This window comes from Temnothorax nylanderi, unplaced genomic scaffold (assembly GCF_030848795.1).
Source record: "Temnothorax nylanderi isolate EJ_2023f unplaced genomic scaffold, tnyl_v1.0 TNYL_tig0027_pilon, whole genome shotgun sequence".
NCBI classification, from domain to species: Eukaryota; Metazoa; Arthropoda; class Insecta; order Hymenoptera; family Formicidae; genus Temnothorax; species Temnothorax nylanderi.
Genome location: NW_027249089.1, coordinates 511526 through 531983, shown reverse-complemented (window position 1 = coordinate 531983; position 20458 = coordinate 511526). Strand labels below are relative to the sequence as shown.

The 20458-nt window shown below is 36.9% G+C and overlaps 7 protein-coding genes and 1 long non-coding RNA gene across 10 annotated transcripts; 4 read left to right on the top strand and 4 right to left on the bottom strand.

Annotated features, from left to right (window-relative positions):
• Positions 1-75: 75 nt before the first annotated feature.
• Secp43 (tRNA Selenocysteine associated protein) lies at positions 76-2196 on the top strand. Its single transcript, XM_071701810.1, has 5 exons — positions 76-479; positions 581-778; positions 1072-1394; positions 1562-1761; positions 1877-2196. The coding sequence occupies exons 1-5, from the start codon at positions 438-440 to the stop codon at positions 1999-2001; spliced, it is 888 nt and encodes a 295-aa protein (XP_071557911.1). The 5' UTR covers positions 76-437; the 3' UTR covers positions 2002-2196.
• A 592-nt stretch (positions 2197-2788) lies between these two features.
• Positions 2789-7660, bottom strand: Bdp1 (transcription factor TFIIIB component B'' homolog Bdp1). 3 transcript variants are annotated; one of them, XM_071701807.1, is made up of 6 exons: positions 7232-7660; positions 5929-6542; positions 5321-5765; positions 4788-5239; positions 4250-4354; positions 2789-4097 (listed from the first exon to the last, which is right to left on the bottom strand). In XM_071701807.1, the coding sequence occupies exons 2-6, from the start codon at positions 6509-6511 to the stop codon at positions 3391-3393; spliced, it is 2292 nt and encodes a 763-aa protein (XP_071557908.1). In that variant the 5' UTR covers positions 6512-6542; positions 7232-7660; the 3' UTR covers positions 2789-3390. The 3 variants fall into 3 exon arrangements, with proteins under 3 accessions (XP_071557908.1, XP_071557909.1, XP_071557910.1); XM_071701808.1 differs by lacking the exon at positions 7232-7660 and adding an exon at positions 6991-7201; XM_071701809.1 differs by lacking the exon at positions 7232-7660 and adding an exon at positions 6863-6977.
• A 520-nt stretch (positions 7661-8180) lies between these two features.
• Positions 8181-10131, bottom strand: Cbc (crowded by cid). The gene is made up of 3 exons (XM_071701796.1): positions 9789-10131; positions 8639-9696; positions 8181-8544 (listed from the first exon to the last, which is right to left on the bottom strand). The coding sequence occupies exons 1-3, from the start codon at positions 9885-9887 to the stop codon at positions 8433-8435; spliced, it is 1269 nt and encodes a 422-aa protein (XP_071557897.1). The 5' UTR covers positions 9888-10131; the 3' UTR covers positions 8181-8432.
• Positions 10132-10191: 60 nt separating this feature from the next.
• Positions 10192-13115, top strand: LOC139770092 (uncharacterized). The gene is made up of 3 exons (XM_071701795.1): positions 10192-10431; positions 10576-12256; positions 12350-13115. Exons 2-3 carry the CDS (start codon positions 10598-10600, stop codon positions 12563-12565), a joined length of 1875 nt encoding a protein of 624 aa, XP_071557896.1. The 5' UTR covers positions 10192-10431; positions 10576-10597; the 3' UTR covers positions 12566-13115.
• A 1085-nt stretch (positions 13116-14200) lies between these two features.
• Positions 14201-15098, bottom strand: LOC139770100 (uncharacterized). Its single transcript, XR_011717673.1, has 3 exons — positions 14762-15098; positions 14368-14475; positions 14201-14270 (listed from the first exon to the last, which is right to left on the bottom strand). It is a non-coding gene; the product is annotated as an uncharacterized lncRNA (long non-coding RNA).
• An 82-nt stretch (positions 15099-15180) lies between these two features.
• Positions 15181-17281, top strand: LOC139770096 (DNA-directed RNA polymerase I subunit RPA49). Its single transcript, XM_071701802.1, has 5 exons — positions 15181-15428; positions 15678-16079; positions 16206-16401; positions 16487-16702; positions 16765-17281. The coding sequence occupies exons 1-5, from the start codon at positions 15362-15364 to the stop codon at positions 17027-17029; spliced, it is 1146 nt and encodes a 381-aa protein (XP_071557903.1). The 5' UTR covers positions 15181-15361; the 3' UTR covers positions 17030-17281.
• Positions 17282-17578: 297 nt separating this feature from the next.
• Pcd (pterin-4a-carbinolamine dehydratase) lies at positions 17579-18721 on the top strand. Its single transcript, XM_071701806.1, has 3 exons — positions 17579-17856; positions 18209-18328; positions 18402-18721. The coding sequence occupies exons 1-3, from the start codon at positions 17743-17745 to the stop codon at positions 18588-18590; spliced, it is 423 nt and encodes a 140-aa protein (XP_071557907.1). The 5' UTR covers positions 17579-17742; the 3' UTR covers positions 18591-18721.
• Positions 18717-20420, bottom strand: Sdhd (succinate dehydrogenase, subunit D). Its single transcript, XM_071701805.1, has 4 exons — positions 20163-20420; positions 19591-19733; positions 19280-19470; positions 18717-19171 (listed from the first exon to the last, which is right to left on the bottom strand). Exons 1-4 carry the CDS (start codon positions 20215-20217, stop codon positions 18970-18972), a joined length of 591 nt encoding a protein of 196 aa, XP_071557906.1. The 5' UTR covers positions 20218-20420; the 3' UTR covers positions 18717-18969.
• Between the last annotated feature and the right edge of the window lie 38 nt (positions 20421-20458).

Below are 20458 nucleotides of genomic sequence, written 5' to 3'. Positions count from 1 at the left end.
TGGTCAACTTGGATGACGCGACGCGTGACGCGCTCAGTGGAAACTCAGCCTTTGCGCTGCGACAGAGAGCCCGGCATTTCCGTCGCTTGTCCATATGGCGTTATATCCATAGGTTATATCTCTTGTGTACTGTTGTGTACGGTTGATGTGTTTACATACATATAAATTTTATTTTTTCACGCACAAATCGAATCATTGTTGATTCTATACCGATCTATTCAATAGAATATCGTGTTTGTGCGAAAATATACAGTGTGTGTATCACGGTGAACGTATATATACATTTAATGCCTTTGAGATTGTAAAATTGGTTATGTACCCACGATAAAGAAATAGCGCCAAAACGATATAATTTTTGTATATTTTTCATCTCGCTCTGCAAAATTGTCGAGTCAGAAGAGATAACTATCAGAAGAAATAGATTGTAACCGAGCAAAATGTCAGGGCCAATGGTGCTGTGTCAGCTATGGATGGGCGGTGTGAGTAAATTGTCTAAACAATTTGTGAAGGACAAAAATTATTTCTCCACACACGACTGCTCCAATATAAGTGCCATTACTGATAAATTATTTGATTCCAGTTGGAGCCATATATGACAGAGAGCTTCATTATGAATGCGTTTCACAAAATGGGCGAACAGCCGCAGACGGTAAAAGTTATGCGGAATCGGTATACCGGCGAACCCGCAGGATATTGTTTTGTACATTTTCCAACTGACGAAATGGCGCTCGATGCCATGCACAAGTTGAATGGCAAGGTGATACCTGGTTCAAATCCTGTGAGTATAGCACAGCTTTGTAAACACATGTCTGAAACTCCTTGCTCAACTTTTACCGTAGAGAAACAAGCTTCAAAAATTTTTCTGCCCTTTAATGGATAAAAATACCATGATTTCCAATTAATTGAGGTTAAATTCATGTTTTAATCTGCACTTTCTAACGATAGAATATTTTTCCAATAAAAATTCCTAGTATGATATATGATATATGTGATGTGATAACTGGGAATTAGATCTGAATATTGCTCTAACAATAAGCTAATCAACGTCATATTGCTTGATATATTTTATAGCCAGTAAGATTCCGGTTAAATCATGCCAGTACTACAGGAAAACCTGCGGCCGAACGAGAATTCAGTATTTGGGTAGGCGATCTGTCCACAGACGTAGACGATTACTCCTTATACAGGGCGTTTGCCGCAAAATATAACTCTATAAGGACGGCTAAGGTTATATTAGACAGTTCGGGATTTAGCAAGGGCTATGGCTTTGTCAGATTCGCAAACGAGGAGGAGCAAAAAAATAGTTTGATCACTATGAATGGTTATAGAGGACTTGGAACAAAGTCCTTGAAAATCTGCAACGCAGTGCCCAGACCTTGGAATAAAATATCTGGGTATGCTTTGAGATTGTATATTAAATAGTATGAATATGTGTGTAAAAAGGATAAATTCTTTTCTCTAGTCATTATGTGAATAATATTCCTTTACTATTATACCACAAAGAGATAACTATCTGTTTTATATCTGCATTTAATTAATAATGTTAAATTAATAATTTTAGTTCAACTCCACCGCAATCAACTTCTGAATATCAAGCATCAAACATGAATTCAGAAGCTTATAATTATTATGATACATCGTCATACTGGAACAGTTACAGTGCTTGGCAACAAGGTTATTATGAAAGTGAGCCGACGTCAGATGCTTACAACAGTTATGTATCTGATCAGAAACCCGAGGAAGATGAATTAGAATTGATTGGTATGTTATTTATCTTCTTATGATAATATAAGAAAACAAATATATGTATTTTGTTCATTGAAATTTACTTGAATATTCTAATCCATTGCTTTATATGCCTTTCCCTTTTTTATAGAGCATTCAATCCCCATTGACATCGATAAGGTGAACAGAGAAATAATCGAACAAGATTATAATTTATGGGATGCTTTGGAGAGCTCAAAATGGATTCCATGTGACACTATAGAATTGTGCTATTAATTACTAAATAATAAAAGACACAGTAATCACAAAGATATATATTACCATTATTACCACTATCACACATACGCAACACGAAAAATGTCAAAAATAAATTTCTTACGAATTATGAAATTGGAAACATCATTTTCCGTATATAGCATGTGCATTTTTATTGCAAAAATAAATAAATACATTTTAATTTGCTGAATGTTATACGTGCAACAGCTACGATTTATTCCGCAGTAACTTCAGTATTATTTAAACCACTTATACTAATAGTCGATGATGCAACTTTACAGAAGATACTCATGGCAGTATTCTCAATGCTGATAATTTTTACAGTATGTTCTATCACTGCATACTTGCATATGGTTGATGTAATTATATTTATTCTAATATTTTTTCTTGCACGAGTCGAATTATTCTTAATTCTATACCGATTTACTTAATAGAATATTGTAATTGTACAAGAATGTACAGTGTATTATATATACATATCCGGTATTTTTAACATAAAACCGATTATGTAAATAGAGAAATAGCGTCAGGGCAATATATTTTTTGTATATTCATCATTCTCATATCGCTCTACAAAATTACTTGATGCACGAATTGAACGACAAAGTAGACATACGAATATAAAACTTCTAATAAAAAAGGTTTTTTAAAAAGTAAATTACACGACCCTCGTTTTGCACATACATACATTGCTCAATTCTTATCACGTTTTTCCGTTTCGTCGGAAAATAAATCTACCTACACACACAGGTAAGAAACGTTTCATACATTATAATTCCATTTGCAATCAGTATAAAAAACATATATTTTACATATACAATATCTATATATATATAGGTTTAAAAAAAATGAAATGTTTATCTTATATTATAAATTTACAACGTTTAATACCCCAATTAAGGATATATCCTGTTAGTAGTTTTGTGCTTTTTAACTCTCCGTCTGTAAACGCGGCGCCCGAACCAAAATTATATCTGCTCATAACTGTAAAATTTGCAAGCCTGCCAGAAAATATTAAATAAACGATGTTTATCAAAATGACTATAAAATCATCAACTACAATGGCTGCGTTCAGCGGAAAAGCAGCTCACAATCAGTGAGCGCTCAGTGATTTTTTGACATGATTGGCCTTGCCTTTTGGTTCTTCCCCAGATCTAATTGTAGAAACCAATCGTAATAAAAAATCATTGAGCGTTCACTGCAAGCTGCTTTTTTCGCTGAACGCAGCCAATGTAGACAGATATTTTGTAAATTTTTTTAGATTTTTTAAAATACTTTAAGGTAAGGAAAAATAACGTCAAACATGACAGACCCATGTTTACGCTCCGAGGGTGCAAAAAAACGTTTACAGATGGAGGGTTAAGTTAGATTATAATTAATTGCAAAAGATCACTTTTCAGCGTCATCCACAATGTTAATCGTATTCGATTCGGCATTTTCCGATTGATTGGATAAAGGTTCCGATGACTCATTCCCGGATGCCGCGCTAGGTGTAACTGTTGTGGTGGAGTCGATGTTCGAAGCAACCATATAAACTTGTAAAATAGTATTTCCAGGATTCTCTGTAGATTCTTTCGAGACGATTACCAAGGCTCCTGGCTCCATTTGATTAATGTTCGGTATTATCGTCATAATATTGTCGGAACAAGACGTTTCCGTGTTTCCACTATTTGTAACTGATGTATTTACATATTCTGTAACTTCGACAGCTACGTGTGACGGTATCATAGGCTTATCATCTATTGACGTTTCATTCCCGGTATTACTGTTAGATGTACCAATATCAGGCGCTTGTAATTTCCTTATTTTCTTCGTCAGTCTGCCAGATCTAGTCGGTCTGGGTTGATAAACTTCCTCAGAGCTGTCCGAATCAGCACCTGTGTCGGAGCTGTAATCATCGAATTTCTCAGATTCATCATCCAAACGCTTCTTCGATTTCCGCGCTTTGCATCTTTTTTCCAAATGTTGCTGAGCATTATTTATGTCGCTATTTATTTCTATATCGATTTCATTGTTTGTCGATTCTATGGTTGTATCTTCAGTTCCTTGATCGTTGGAGAGTTTCTCACATTCTCCGATACTTTTCGCTACTAATCCTGTAATCATTTAGTAGATTAATTTCCCATAAGTGTAATAATTCGTACAAAATATAATTCCTTAATATATCCATTCGTTAAGAAATACTCTATTACTATTGTATTAATATTGATCACATTATTATCATAAGATAAAATTACAGTGTACTTACGATGCTTGCGTTTTCTGTCAGTTCTACTCAAGCATTGTCCGTTCTTAATTTTCTCCGGTGCTCTTTTAGGCGTGTCTTGAAAATTTTCTAGTTTTTGCAGCATTTCTAATGACAAAACATAATTTACTTGTTTAGAACGCTAATAAATCAAAACTCAAAAAATATACATATAGAAGATGTATTAGGATTGCCCTACAAAAGTTTTTCAATATTTATATAGTTACAATTAAAATTTAATTGCTGTTGTGGTAAAATCAGAAACTTGCCATAGAGACCTTTAATTAAAAAAATCAAAACGTTTACAATTAAAATAAAAGATGCTTAGAATTTTACTGATGTAGCAAAAAACTATAAATTGTTATAACTACGTTAGTATTGAGGATCTATATTCATACTTTATACGATCTATATTCATATATTTCTTACTTGAGAATAATCTCTTAAACAATTTGTCAAAATTTTTTATACTCATTGTTTTATATATTTTACAACTACTACGTATGAAAGTAGAATTAAAAAATAAATAAATGAAACTTACCTAGTTGCTCTCCCAGCATATCGGTATCAAATTCTTGATGATATTTCAAAGCTTTTTCGATTAATTGTCGATTAACTCTCTCCTCCTTCTTATACTTCTGCTTAATTTCTTGTCTACTTCTATTCGGGAAGTGTGCTTGCATCAACAGAAAATCCGTACCTACTACATTTAAAACTCTGTAAAATTTAAATGTTTCCCATTTCGGCCACTCCTTGCTCCTCTTATGCTTTTTATAGAAACCACCGCCATGGGAATTTTCGTCCTCGATAGTAGCCTCGCTCGCTAATATTTCTTCATCTCTTTTCGCATCTGTTTGTTCTATCACGAGACTTTGTTCGTCTATTATCAATTCACCATCGGGACCCACTTTCACCTGCGGCGTGGGCATTGCCTTTGGTCTGGATGGATCATCCTCTTCTTCCTCTTCCACCGCCATGGGAATTTCCACCGGTCTGGAGAACAATCAGATTTTTACAATACAACAAAATTTTGATATTTCAATTTCATTACCTATTACAATTCAATATACTCACTGTGGCGTAGTCACTTGTCTTCGTCCAACTGGCATTCTCTTCATAGGATTTGACACGGGATTGTAGTATATCAAATCGTACATTTTCAATTGGCTTCTATCAGGTGCTCTATTTTCATGCTTCAGCAAAAACTCCCTTCTGGCTTCGGCCAGCTTTCTCGCAGATTCCGAAACCAGCATACGTTTTTTCTGCGTCGTTTTAAATTTCGGAGGACTGTTTTGATTGTCATTGGTAGTACCTTCCTTATTGCTTTGTACGGAACAGATGGAATCATTTCGTACGCGACTCGGCACGACGGATTGCACTCTCTTGCTGTGTTCGTCCTCTGATTCACTCGCGCTCGCACCACTTCCCTGTATACTGTTCTTTCTTATTCTACCGCCACTGTCCAACCTTGGAGTAGGTCTCATGAAACATGGGCGAGTCTGTATCTTTGTAGGAGAGACTGAAAAATATGTATATTAAAATACACATACTCTTAAAAGGTAATATTATAATATATTAATATTATAATATATTATATATAAATATATTGACACAGAAATCAAAATATAAAATATTTTTCTTTGTGTGTTCTTTTAAACTTAATCTTCTCACATGACCCTTACCTATATCTGATACTACAGGCACATCTGGTAGCAGAGTACTTTTCTGAACCGATTGATCTGTAACTTTGTCTGGCTTGACTCCAGTACGCGGAGATTCTTGAGAATTTAGCTTTGCTTGAGCACGTAACTCCTGAGAGTCTGGTTTTCGTGGAGAACTCAATTCTTCAGGATCTGATATTTCGACTGTAACTGATTCTCTTAAACTGACTTTGTTTTGTTCTTGCTTAATAGGTTCCTCTTGGACTTTCACAACATCTTTGACAGGTTCTTGCTCCGGTACATCAGTATTAAGTACATCTTCCTCTTTCTGTTTCTTTTGTTTCGGTATATCAGTGCTGAATACAGCTTCTTCTTTTTGTTCTTTTTGTTCAAATATATCAGTTGTAGCTATGTCTTCTTCTTTCTGTTCTTTTACCTTTGCAATGTCCTTAGTAGCATCTCGTTCTATTTTGATATCAGATATGTTTTCTTCTTTCTTTTCCTTATCAGCCGCATCGTTAGCATCAATAGAATCTACTGAATCCTGCAGAGGCTTCTTCCGAAGTGGCACAGCAGCCAAAGCCTTAATACGTGCTCGACGCATATTATGTAAATATATATTACAGTGGAAATACCTGAAAATACCAATAAATCATAAAGCAATCCAGCTTATCAGCACAATTAGCGAGTTATAAACAAAAAATATATATCGGTATGTGTACAGAGTGCTGAAAAACTATGTAGACAAACTCAGTGAAGGGTAACAAGATAAACAACCTTTTCCCAGGGGAGAAGATCAGAAATTTCTCCTTCATATTCTAAGGAGATGAAGGGATGACGAAGGATTGTATATATGTATATATAATATATAAGGATATGTGTACTTTTGACATTGCCATCACCAATAAAACACGTTTTGTGGATTACATGTCTCTTCATTCTTGTACAAACTCACCACTCCACATCCTTCACCACCCCTTAGAATCAGAATCTAGAGGCATTTCTAATCATTATATACGTATAACTTTAAAATAATGAATTCGTAATTAAAAAATTGATAAATCACTGATCAATAAAAATTACTATAGGATCTGCTTTTCAACCAAAATGTTCTGACTGCCACAATGCGGACTGGGTATATTAACAGCTGTAATAATGCCTCTTCGTCTCGCGTGTATTAACGAGAGACGACGTGAATCTAGCGCAATCACCCGTAAAATTCGAGCCCGCAGTTCGCAAACAACGTTCCACTAGATCAAGAAAAGTATATCGCAAAAACGCGAGGTGTCACGTGTTTTGAAGGTTACCCAGCTGCGTCACTCACCGACAGGTTCGATTGTTCCGACGTGAACACGAAAGGCGGCTTCCTCGAGGGTCAATGAAACACCATCATAACCCGTAACCCCGATTATCCTCCGCTGTAGCACGAGCGGCTGCGCGGTCACCTCGTTATCGCACAACACGTGGAAACGCACGCGATCGGACCGAACTCGGCGAGGTGCGCATCGACATTAGAAAGGGGACGCGGAAAAGTCGCTCGCGGACACCGATCATCGTCACATCGTCCTAATCGCGCTTGCTCTATGTCCCCATCTCACCTTCGCAATTCGTAAATATGCGCGGATAATATCACTCAACACCCGAACACCGTTCCTTCCGAGAGAGAAATATAACGTTGCGCGATCAAGCACGATCAAGCAGGATCAAGCGCGATTGTGCGTTTCTCGCGTTTTCCCCGAATTTTGGATTTCGTATTTCGTCCCCTAGAGGACGCGGTAGATTCGCTCATTTTGAAAATTTCTAAAAAGCAATATTCAGCTGTTGATTGGCGCAGCCAATGGAACGTAGAAATATCTGGGGGCCCCGATTCTCGAATTTATTCGCAAAATAAACGTGTGCGCAAATTCCGTTTTAGCTAAAGCTAAAGAGCGACAGCCAGTCGACTTGGCACCTTTTTTTGTATTTTTTATACTTTTTCATCCCTCTTTTCTCCAAACGTTCAAATTTTCAAAACATTTCATTTTAGCAAAAAGTACAACATAGGGCAACTACAAAGAATGGACAGACCTTGCAGCGCGGTTTGAATAAAACAATTAAAAATGAAGAATGAACGGCTGATAAACCATATAAAATTATTCGAAAATTTTTGGAAGATCAATAAGCTTGTGTCAATAAAAGTTCGCGTACGTGTATATATTTAACACAGTTTAACTTGTACGAAATAGATACGAAGAATTAAGAGGGAAAAACATTGCGTGATACAAACGTGGAAATTCCGTTTGAAATTCTCTGGATTCTATATTTCTTAATTTTATCGCTTGAATATAACACAAATATAAATATTAAAGTAATACAAATGCTTATAAAATATTTTTAAGATGTTACATGATTCATTCTTGCAGCTTAAACTCGTAACGGCACGTGAGCGCCAGGCAAAAATTTATAATTTTATTAGAAAAGATTTTATTTCGCTGTTTACCTCTATCACATTTATAATATTTAATAATAGAAAAATATCTATATCTTTAATGACTATCCATAAATTGTATATCCGACAATAATAGCACTGTATTCGGTAGTGGTCTAGGTTGCGGGCTAAGTACCGTAAACGTCTGCCTCTCGACATCCACATTGGTCCTGTAAATATAAAACATATTGTCATGACACAAAAAATAATGCTCATATTGTTATTAACGATAAATATTAGGTGTGTCGAAAATCATATACTAACACACAGACGAATCCGGCTACGTTAGTCTGCACGACGTCATCCTCGGGAGAATCGGCGAAGGATACGGAGAGCAAGTGATGCAACAAACTGGGTCCCGGCGTAACGGCCACCAATTTCGTCAGGTTGTCCTCCGCCTTCATGCCCAACGGCATACAAGACGCTGGTAAAACGGGCGCCCCGATCTTGTATAATCTCGCCTCGCTCCACTTCACCTCGAAACTATGCGGATACAGTGGATTCCGAGAACCGTAGAAGTATTCCCTAACGCCCTGATCTCTCGCCTCGATTCTCTGTGTCTGACTCCTCTCGACAACACCGCCGCTCTTCGGCAAAAAGACCACCTTCACGAAGTCCGGCATATCTCTCACCAATTCGTTGTAGAGTCTCTCTTGATCCAATACCAGAATTGCGTCTACCTCGAACGCCTGCGCGGCGTGCGTGAGTAACTTGTAGCCGTCTCCCTTGACCCAGCCGCACGTATTTATGACGACTCCGGACGCCTTGGCCTTCTTGTTGGCTTGCAGCCTGTCCGAGCAAACCTCCGCTAAACGCGTTACAAGCAAGTTGTACAACGTTACATTAGTTGATGGCGTTTTGTGTCCGAAATGGAAGACCAATGGAGCTTGCTGGCTGAAACCCTCCACTATGCTGGAAGGTCGTTCCACCAGCAAGGCACCCACGGTGCCAGGAATAGCTATATGTCCCTGACCGACGTCGAGATCGACGAAAATCGGTCTTCTGCCCATTCTAACGGCATAGTTCAACAATATTCTACAAAGCGTTGACTTTCCCACGTCGCAAGGACCCACGACCATCGTTATCGGACCTCGAGTGTCATCCTTCTCCGCGGTCTCTCTCATCCGTTCCATCGCCGCGTGGCAATTCAGGTATAGCCCCATAGGCGTCTCCTTAGCTACATAGCTGACGTCTGTCTTCCCGACTAGTTCAATGGTACAGCCTTGCCAAGTGTAAACCGCGACTTTTGCACCGGCGGTAAACTCATACTTTTTCCCTTTCACCAATTCCGTGCCAAAAACTTCCGCCAGGCCATTCTTTAACTGCAATAACAAAATTTCGTATTACCTGGTAATAAATAAATAAGTTAGCAATAAACGAAATAAATTCTCCAAGAGGAGTCGTGTCCCATTACCTCCAATGTAACTTTTTCATTCTTGCTCTCCACCTCGAACCTCAATTCGCAATCCGGATCCAACTTGAATTCTTGCACCACAGACTTTTCATCGGCCATTTCTCAATTATTTTAGGTTAATTACAAAGATGGAATTAATTACGCAAAATTCGCTAGCTCGACGTCGAATTATACTTGTCCCAGCTTGCTCGCATCTCGCAATATTTGTCAGTTCTGCGCAAAGCGATTATGAAACTTTGTAAATATATCTATAAACACGCGAAGCGGTAAACAGCCGGAACGATAATAACAAATTATAACCTCCAGAACCTAATCCTAACCTAACCTCTCATCGAAGGGAAACCGTGAACGTATTGGTACGCCTGCCAATGGTGGAAACGCGACGAGAGTTGGCACTCGTGTCGCCGACATTTTGCACGAGAATTGCGTTGCGGTGAGGTCGAAAGGTTTGCGATTTTTGTGCTCGGAGTCCTCGGAGAGCGAATTGTGCGATGCAGATTTGCGCGATATCACGTCACCGTTCGTTAAATACGTTCAGTCTGCTAGCTGACACGTCACACGTCCATTAGATTTCCGCGATCGAGTGCTCGTTGACCGTGCAACTTCCACGCTCGGGTAACGTTTCCCGCCCGTCGTGATCCAGGTAAGTTGGCATACGTCACGATATGTTTTTCGCATCGAAGGTCAATCAAACTGTTGGATCTCTGCTATATCTCTGTATTATATCGATATCTTCTTATTGATATCTAAAAACAAATTTGTATACATATATTAAATATATTTCCAGATTTAGAAGACATCAGAGCATAATGGCTACAACTGGAGCATCCACGCGTATTTCTCGTCTGAGATCTCGTGAACCAACGGTGAGGGCCGTGCCCGAAAGGAAGCTCAAACCCAGAAAAGTTGTTGCTACCAACAGAAGCTCGAAGAAGGTTAACGTTAGTCTAAGAGGCAGGAGCCTGCGTGTGTCGAAGGAAAATGCATCTCTAAGAAACAGTCAGACATCCGCGATTTCACGTTTACGTCCTCGTCGAAATAGAAAAAACTACTGCGAGGACTCGAGATTGTTGCAGCGATATATCTCGCCGAAGCAACAGGACAGCGTGGTAGTGGTGGAGAAGCTGAATTTGGAAGGTGGTAAAAAAGTACCTGTGTACAAAAAACCTGTAGAACCTTCTGAGAAATCCTCGGAAGATAAGAATGACGTGTACGACTTTAAGTTCGACATTAATGACTCGAGAGAGAAAGCTACCAAGAAGAAGAAGCAGGGAAGAAAGAATATTAACAAAGGGAAAGGCAAAATAATCAAGAAAACGACACGTAAGAAAGTTACTACACGATCAAAAATAATTGACCGTGAGGTAATCAAACCTCCTGAATCTGATGCGAATCTCTCTATGGAGATCGCACAGAGCAATCCTCCTTCAAAATTTTCGATAGCTGTAGACTCGACAAAAGATATTGCGAAGAAAATTGAAACATTGGAAATAAAGACAAATATTCAGATGCTAGAGGAATCAGTAAATAAAGATGCTGGGGAAGAGATCGAACCACCGAGAATAGACGCGGATATTCAGACGATGGAAAAATCGACAGAAAATATTATGGAAATGGAAACATTAAAAACTGATACAAATGTTCGAGCCGTAGGAGAAACAACTTTACCCGACAGAACGTTTGCAGGACAAATTAGAAAGGAAAGCACGAGCAAGCCGAGAATTATATCTATTGAAAATGCGAATAATATTGTAGTAACTAAAACCCCACCTAACAATACCGAAGACTCACGGCCCTTTCGGCCGAAGAATATATTTGATAATAAAACGTTGAAGGAACACAACGGCACATTAAGATATTCCTTATTGACGAAAACTTTGTCTCCTATTGTGAAGACGGCAAGTAATTTCGATCTTGGAAGTCCCTGGCGACCACCAACATTGACGTTTTCTCAAACTAAACACTTTATTCAGAGTACGCCATATAAGAATTCCGAAACGCATAAAGAAAATAAGGAAAAGAAAAGGAGCACGGAAATGGATAAAGAAAATATGGACGTGAGTAAGGAAAATAAAAGCCAAAAAGACTTGGAAAGAAAAAAGAAAACGATCGGTCTTCGCAAAAAGCGTGTAATTCAAAGGAAATTACCAATTTCGGAGAATCAGGCTCCGGAGAAAGTTCGAGCGGCAGCTGTAAGTAAGTCTGTACGACCAGCACCCGTCAGAGTATCCCTGGGAGAAATAAAGAATTTATTACAGAGACCGAATGTTAACGGAGATAATAAACAAGCGGTAGACCAAGCGCATACCGAAATTGATAAACCTCTCGGGGAGCAAAAGAATAAACAAATGGTGGATTTTCTCAATTTTTCTGACACATTTGATATCTTGTCCGAAACTGAGAGACTATCAAATATTGGAAATAACGCTCCCTTGTTTATGGATTTAGAACCCACACATTTTTCAAAGGTATTTATTAACGTTATATATTTTTGCATGTTTGTTTATATATAATATGTATATCGTATTACTTATTAATTATGTTTATTTAAAATGTTACAGCCACCCCAGCATTCATATAGGAGAAAACGTGCCGTGAAGTTTGACCTTTCAGAAGCTAGCGAGGATGAAGAGGAGAAGGAAAATGTCAAAACACATACAAAGAAAAAGAAACTTACAAAATCAGAAAAAGAGCATGAGAAAAGAATAAACGATTGGATAAAAACGGTTAATACTACATTCCAAGAAATTGAAGAACATGACTTGGTAATTGAGTAAGAAAATAGATTGGAATTCTAGAAGGCCTGAAAAAGTTCAAAGCTGCAAATCAACTAGCAGTTTTTCATATTTCTTAACTTATGTTCGAAACTATTTATGATAGTGATATTTAACTTCACATCTCACCTTTATATTCATTTATTTGGATTTTTTTTGCACACATGATATTTTGTTATTCACAATAGAGAAGATAATTTTGAAGTATAACAGTTTAAATTTTAAAACTAGTTTAGACTGTTTAGAGAAAGCAAGCGTTATTACTTATTTTCCAAGTCCTATTAAAATTTTATAAAAAAAATTATCTTTCAAAGATTTTAATATTTTCTTATATGTATCTTTTATGTTTATGTGAAGTATGTAATGTTTAGGACTGTATGATAATAGAAATATATGCTTGCGTGTATTATTCATGACATAATAGCTATGGGATAATGAGGGAGATATTAGGAAGATAATAATGTTATAACTATATTGGACAATATTTAAGACCATACTGAAAATCAGTATGTTACGATTAGCGTGTTGTACATAATAAAATATTTTTTTTTTACTTGTGCTTTTTTTCTGTATTATTAATTTCTAAACCCGAATGGTTAACATTATAAACTTGAAAATTGTCATCGATTGTTGTAATGGGATACATGGGAAAAAAATTACTTTTCACTAGCGTTCTATTCCAATAAAAAAAAATGAAAAAAATTCCAATATGAAAAAATAATATTTCTATTTTCAAACAAAATTTCAAGAGAGGCAAAATAAAGATACTCTTAAAGTTCAGAAATAACCGACTTCGATCAAATTAACTCATAACTGATAAATAAACTTAGGACGACCGAGCGGAGCGGCCGGTCTAGTGGGTAGAGCGCCAGATTCGTAATCCGGAGAACCGGGTTCGAATCCCGCTAGGCCGTTGGAAATTATTCCAGTAAAAACAGAGCCGTGTTCCCTTCATCTAGCGGACAGAGAGGTAACCCTAGATGGAAAACTGGGCTCCGTCTTTTGGAAGAGACGTTAAGCAGTGGGGGTCCACTCATGGCCGACGATCGCTATGAGATACCACCCCACCTCAATCTTACTCCTATCAACCTGCATTGGCCAGCGTGATAGGAAAATAGCTAAAAACCTCTAAAATAAAAACAACGCAGTTGTTAAAAGAGAGGCCTATGTCCAGCAGTGGACGGAGGCAAAGGCTGGTGATGTGATGTGATGCGATCAGTGTAGGTTGCGTATTATTAATAGATGTGAATAAACCTACGATACCACATATATTTAAAATATATAAGGTCGTAATTGAAAAATATGTGGTATCGTATGTTTATTTACATCTATTAATAATACGCAACCGTACACTGCAGAAATAAATCTATATTATTTTAATATAATAAAATTATTAATTTTTTGACCGAGAAGTAATTCTCATAAATAAATAATGATAAGTGATAAGTATGTCATGTTTGATCGAGCTGAATCTTTGTAGCTTAAAATTATGTTTGTGTAAATTTTATATACTTTTTTCACTCAAACTGAAACGCCTATTGAAACAATAAATTTAATGTATTTATCGATAATCGATCTATTTTGATGTGAATAAGCATTCTTTAAATCACTGTAAATAATTTATTGCTAAAAATATTACCCCAACCAGGGTTCGAGAACCACGATCTCCCTCCAATCCGTGACGAGCGTCCTTATACCAATTCGACCACTGAAACATGTAATATGATATAATTATCGCAATAACCAAAATATTAAGGAGAACGTCTTTATTTCAGGCAACGTAAATAAACAATAATAAGTGAAACCTTGAATAATAAGTGATACTCATAAGTAAAGAGACTTATGTGTCGTCTTCGGTCGAGTTGGATCTTCGCATACGAAGGATTAGAGGGAAGTCCAGATTCGAATCCTAGCTGAGATTTAAAGGATGCTTATCAGAAAATTAGATCAGTTATCGATTTAAATATGTTGAATTTACTATTTCAACGAAAAACTGTGCTTCAAGACCGACAAATATAATTAATCGGCATGCAGTTTAAGTGGAAAAAGCATATAAATTCACACAAAAATATTGAGCCATAAAAGATCTCAACACGGAGCGAAGAGGACATATATTTTATTTTTTTTATTTAACATATGCAAAAAAGATTAGGGATAACGAATTACATATATAGGTATGTATAACAATTATTGAATTACTTAATTAGCTCTGATGATTAAATTAATCGGAATTCATGTTATAGTTGCCCTCTGGTCCGTCCCGCAATTACTCTTTTTATCTTTAAATTCTTCTGTAAGCATACAATAAATAATAAATTATTTTATTAAAGTAAATTACGGTTTATTCGAAAAAAAAATAGCAACAACGTGGCGTAGCCAATCAGATTGCATCCTTCCCATTTGCATTTCCCTCTTTACCTAAAATGACATTTTACATTTTTATTTTAAATTTCAAACTATTTTAATCTCATAGTTTTGAATAATTTTGCATTTTTTTAATTTCTCAAATTCATTATCGTGTTCGTGGCTATGATTTTGAAGAAGTTTACCATTTCACGAACTCACGACCAACTGAAAAATTGCGCACAAAACACGCGATGTAAACAGCGCTTAATTTTGTCTCGTCGCGATCCTAACCTGTAGAGTCCCTCCTGTACGTGTCAAGGGAAAAGCAAGATTTTTAAGAGATAGGTTAATTAATACATCAAAACTAGAACGTATATCAGCATCAGTAGTACAGTTAATGAAGTTAATGAATATACTGAATGAATACCGGTGAAACATATGAATAAATGAAAAATGAAGCGGCTTAAAGCGATTATCGAAGATGTAATTGTGCAATCGGACAAAATTCAGCCAATTATTGGTAAGATAAACGGCCCTCTCATAACCTTTTTATTCTTTTCTAACCGCATATATTTTAATATTATCAATATTCAAATATAATGTTTTATATTTATGTATTAAAAAATTATGTATATTATATTATGTGTCTTTTATAAGTACGTTCAATTATTATCACATTTTATTATCTCAATTGTTTATTGTACACAATCATTTTTATATTAACTTAAACACATAATAAATAATTCTTATGTATAAATTTGTCATATAGTGAACTTCCAAAATGGCGAGCTTAAGGATGAAGAAGTCAAGGAGATGTCGTGCGGCTTGTTCCACGATCAAAAGGACGACAAAACTGTATTGGCCTTGTCAAATGGGCACATTGTTTATAAAGGTTACAGGCCAGATTGTGAGAAGGAGTCGACGCGAACAATGTTGGTGCTCCACAATAAAAGGACAGGCAAAGTACGATTGTTTGAGGCCGAGCGGTGGCAAGTAACTCCAGTACTCGAGAAACCTGGCGTGGGCGACAGCAAGGATAACGCGGAAGAAAATACTATTATACTGAACAAGCAATTTGGATCTAAGAAAGTTAAACGTAGAACTGAGCAATTTGAGAAGCTGAAAGTGAATGTCGATTCTATTAAGGAACAACTTGAGAAAACAGTGTCAAGTAAGAAAGTCCTTTTCTTCAGGTTATCATATAATTGAATTTTCAAGTAATATCCGATTAAATATGTCGTAATGTCAGATCATTTTTATCACACGCAAAAACTCACCGAGTTATGTCTTCCGGCAGATGTTGAAATTGACAGGCTAGATTTATCAACTGAATTACAAGCCGAGGACTGTATAGCAAGTGCAATACTACCTCCGTGCAACAGGAATGCGAGTAATGTCAAAGATGTGTACAATGTATATGATATTATTCCCAAGAGTAAATTGGAAACGTTATACGAGCACGCAATGGAGGTTCTCAATGGAGATGTGGAAGGGTACTTAATATTCTTTACCAGTGTTGACATCCTGTATTTTTCATTTGTACAATATTATTATATACGTATCTTTTTGGTCGCGTAGGAAGGGAAAATTCTTCAAACGCACTTTAAAAGTTGTACAATCGGATCCAGACAATGTGAACAAGATAGCCCTTTTGCTCTACATTGAAATGATTAACGCGTGGTTCGCCATGCCAATGAAGAACGCGAAGAGACGCGATGTTGTCATATGCCCGGTTTCTGAAGAAGTGAATCAGCACATTATCGACACGTACAGCGTGTCCAGCGCGAACGGACGGTGAGTGAGCATCGGTTGCATAAATCGCGGACGAAACTTTAAGGAAATTTTTTTTTTTACAGGTTGAGACCGAACACCATGAAGGACAAAGGCCTCGTGCACAGCTTGATTCTTGCACTGACGATATCGAACTTCGTCCTCGACTTAGAGCTATTCCGAATTATGCTCGAAACGCGAACGAGTCTGAAGAAGTTTATGGACCTCGCGAAAATTATCGGAGCAGTACCCACTAAGGAAGATAAGAAGATCATCGTGCTTAAAGTTCCATTGCCACCGCCGGTGACTCTAGTTAAGAAAGGAAAGAAATCAGCGAAATCGAATCAATGACTCTATTAAACTAAAGATTTTTTTTATTTATGTTTGACAGGATAAATCTATTTTTTTTAACACTTCCTAAGCCTCTGACTAAAATTTTAAAAGAAATGAAGTTTCGTTTGTGTGTTTTGTACAGTCATGAAATCTATTGATAGTCTCATAAAATGTAAATATCTAAAATATACATCTCTATATTCTTATACGAGTAATACAGATTCTCTTCGATTTTTGTACATTTAATAAAGATTTGCAAATTGTGACTTATATACTCCGAAAAAAATTTAAGAAACATTTTATTATATGTATTGTAGATAAAGAACAAAAGATTAGTTTTTTCGTACGTGTGCGTGTGTGCGCGCACTATATATACACAATCTGTTAAATGAAATGGAATAAATGAAAAAAAAATTATATTAAAAAATATCCTATTCGAAAATAATATTCGAGAAGTTATTTCTTTGTTTTTCGGAATTATTTGTACAAGGCATTTATTTCTATCAGTATATTTATCAACATTTTAACTTGTCCTTGATATGGAAACCGATACGGCGGGATCCACAACGAAACAAGAGGTTAGGGAATCGTTTAGAAATTGGTTCGTCTTTCTTAAACACGCTGCGAAAAAAACGACCCATTTATCATGTCCGCTGCATGATTGCGAAATTGCGATACGGCGAGAAATCCAGTTTCTTAAGAATACATAGAGAACGAGCCATCGATATAAAATGATAGCCGTATTGACCAGGCGCGCGAGTGGAGGGGATCACGTTCGAAAGTGCATATCGCGCATTCTGGACCGCAGAGATTTATCCGCCGCTGTCTCGAGGAGAGCCAAGATGGTAAGCCCTTCGTCGGATTTGCCGCGAACTCGCAGATTGTTCAGAGTGTTTGGACAAAAGAATTTCGATCGAGTAATTGGGACGTACAAAATCCTTGGGCGAGTCCTTCCGCAGTGAAAGTGATATGGCGATGGTCAGCCACTTGTTACACAAATCTTGTCACATTTGTATGCATACATCCTGAACGATATTTAAACGAAGATATTAATGAGGATTATATAAAGGCACTGTGCCACATATGTCGCAAATAACGAACAAAAAGATATTAGGCGAATTATGTTTGATCGTAATTATATAAAAGAATATAAATTATGACAATTTATGGAAGTCTTTCTCTGTTGATCCTTATCAGAGTAAACTAACTCCGGAGGAAAGAGAGCAGAACTTGAGCCCGTTGCTGTCGACGGGATGGACCGTCCAAGCGAACAGGGATGCGATCTACAAGGAGTTTGTGTTCAAAAACTTCAATGAGGTATGTCGAATTTTGCTGTTCGCAAACTGTCATGGGTTTGTCCAGCTACCTGGCGACGCAATTCGATTTCTAGGCCTTCGGATTTATGACGAGGGTAGCTTTACAAGCCGAGAAGATGGACCACCATCCCGAATGGTTCAATGTTTACAATAAAGTAAATATTACTCTGTCGTCCCACGACGTGAGCGGACTGTCGCAGAGGGATGTGAAACTGGCGACCTTCATAGACAAGGCTGCTACCTCTACCTCTACCGGCAATTAAATCTCACTTAACTCACTGTTGACCTGTCCGGCCTGTTGTACATTTATTATCCATATATAATGACAATAACGGAAAAAAATATTGTTTGTTATCATTGATTTGTAGCATAAATATTAATGGCATTAATTATATCTTTCTGTTTTTAATTCGCATATATACATACTATATAAATTACAATCCTTTACAATATCCTTCACTAGACATTCATAACTCACTGTTATTCAATTTCTAAGTCACATACGAAAATTTAGGTAGTATAAAGAGGAAAAGTTGTTGAATAAGTAAATAATTTATTCCGGAATAAATTTATAAGCTACCGTCTTAAAAAGTTCTTCATATATGTAACACAAACAAATTGTTCCTGCTGTAATAATCATATTTAACTGGCTTTCTGTCTATCTTTACCTATTGCCCAGCCATTTTTTATGACCTTTGTAAGGCCAGGGCCGTTATAGATCAGCACAAGCAGGCCGGCTAGAGTAGCGGCGGATAATAGATTTAGCATCAAGAACGCTACTTTTGGAACTAATGTACCAACCACGATGGGCCGTGCATAGTCAAGAACGATAGCTTCCAATCCCCTGCGTAATAAAATTATTCCTTCAGATTAATATGCTCCGTAATAGAAATTTATACGAAATTAAATTAGAAAAAAGAAATTTTATAAACTGTCAGAGAATATCAATTACCAATGTGTGTGGATGACAATGGCAGCTGCCAATAATATATCGATAAATTTATTTTCGAAGATCAGGGCGGCGGGTATTAGCGACAGGAAGGATGCGGACACTATTCTCTCTATCACCCACAATCGTACGTGATCGCCTTGAGCGCTTGCCGCACGAGTTTGGGTCATGCTGACCGTGGATTGTGCAGGCAGCTGAAAGAGATACGACAGTAAAGTACATTTTGTGAACATACCTACCTATTCCTATTTTTCTTAGAAAATAGAAATAGATAATAGAAATAAAATTGGAGTAGAAGTTCTAGAACCGACAACCTTGGACAGAATACGGCATTTTGGATAATTGCTCGCGTTAGGAATCACAGAGCGGCTCAGATTCGTGAGACTCGACGTCGACTTGGGAAATTGCGTTGGATTGCAGCTTCGCACAAGTAAACCGCCAGGCTTGACCAATGTCTCTGCAACAGAATCGTCGATTACCATATAATTTTAAAGCAATGGCATAAAACTTGGCTTTGACAGTAAATAACTAACAATGATTTGTTATTCGACCAACTGGCCACTGTTAGTTAATACAGTTGTCACGACATTTTGACCATTGATCCTTTCAAATATAAATCATGAAATTAGTAAAAAGATATAATAACAATATAATAAAGATGTGTTAATATGAAATAAAAAATAAAATAGGTAATACAACAATAAAATAAATAATAAATAAAATTAGACACTAGAAACTCAGTTAAAATTTACTGCACGATATCCTCTCGGTTTATCAAAAGATTATGTAAACGCATTTTTTTAGGTTAGGTACGAAAAATTCAGTCTAGCTCGCGAAACGAAGCGAGCGCACGCTTGAAACTGTCAGAAACTTGCGCGAGACTTACCGAGCTGTCGAATTTTGCGAAAAACGTTAACGTTAGCAACCCTTCCGAAATTCATTTCGCCGAAATGATCGTTCCAGCCGCGCTTGACGTAACTCCGCTGACCTCCGCGAGACAAGACACTACGGATGATTTTAATTAAATCATCCAATTTTCAATGGAAACCGTTCATACGACTCGGCTATCTAACAAAATAAACAGAGATTTAACAGGGAGAAATATATTATTATTTATCCAGCTGACAGAGATAAGTTTTTTAACTTGCAGGTGCAGGCGGTGCAGCTTTACCTGCACCTCTT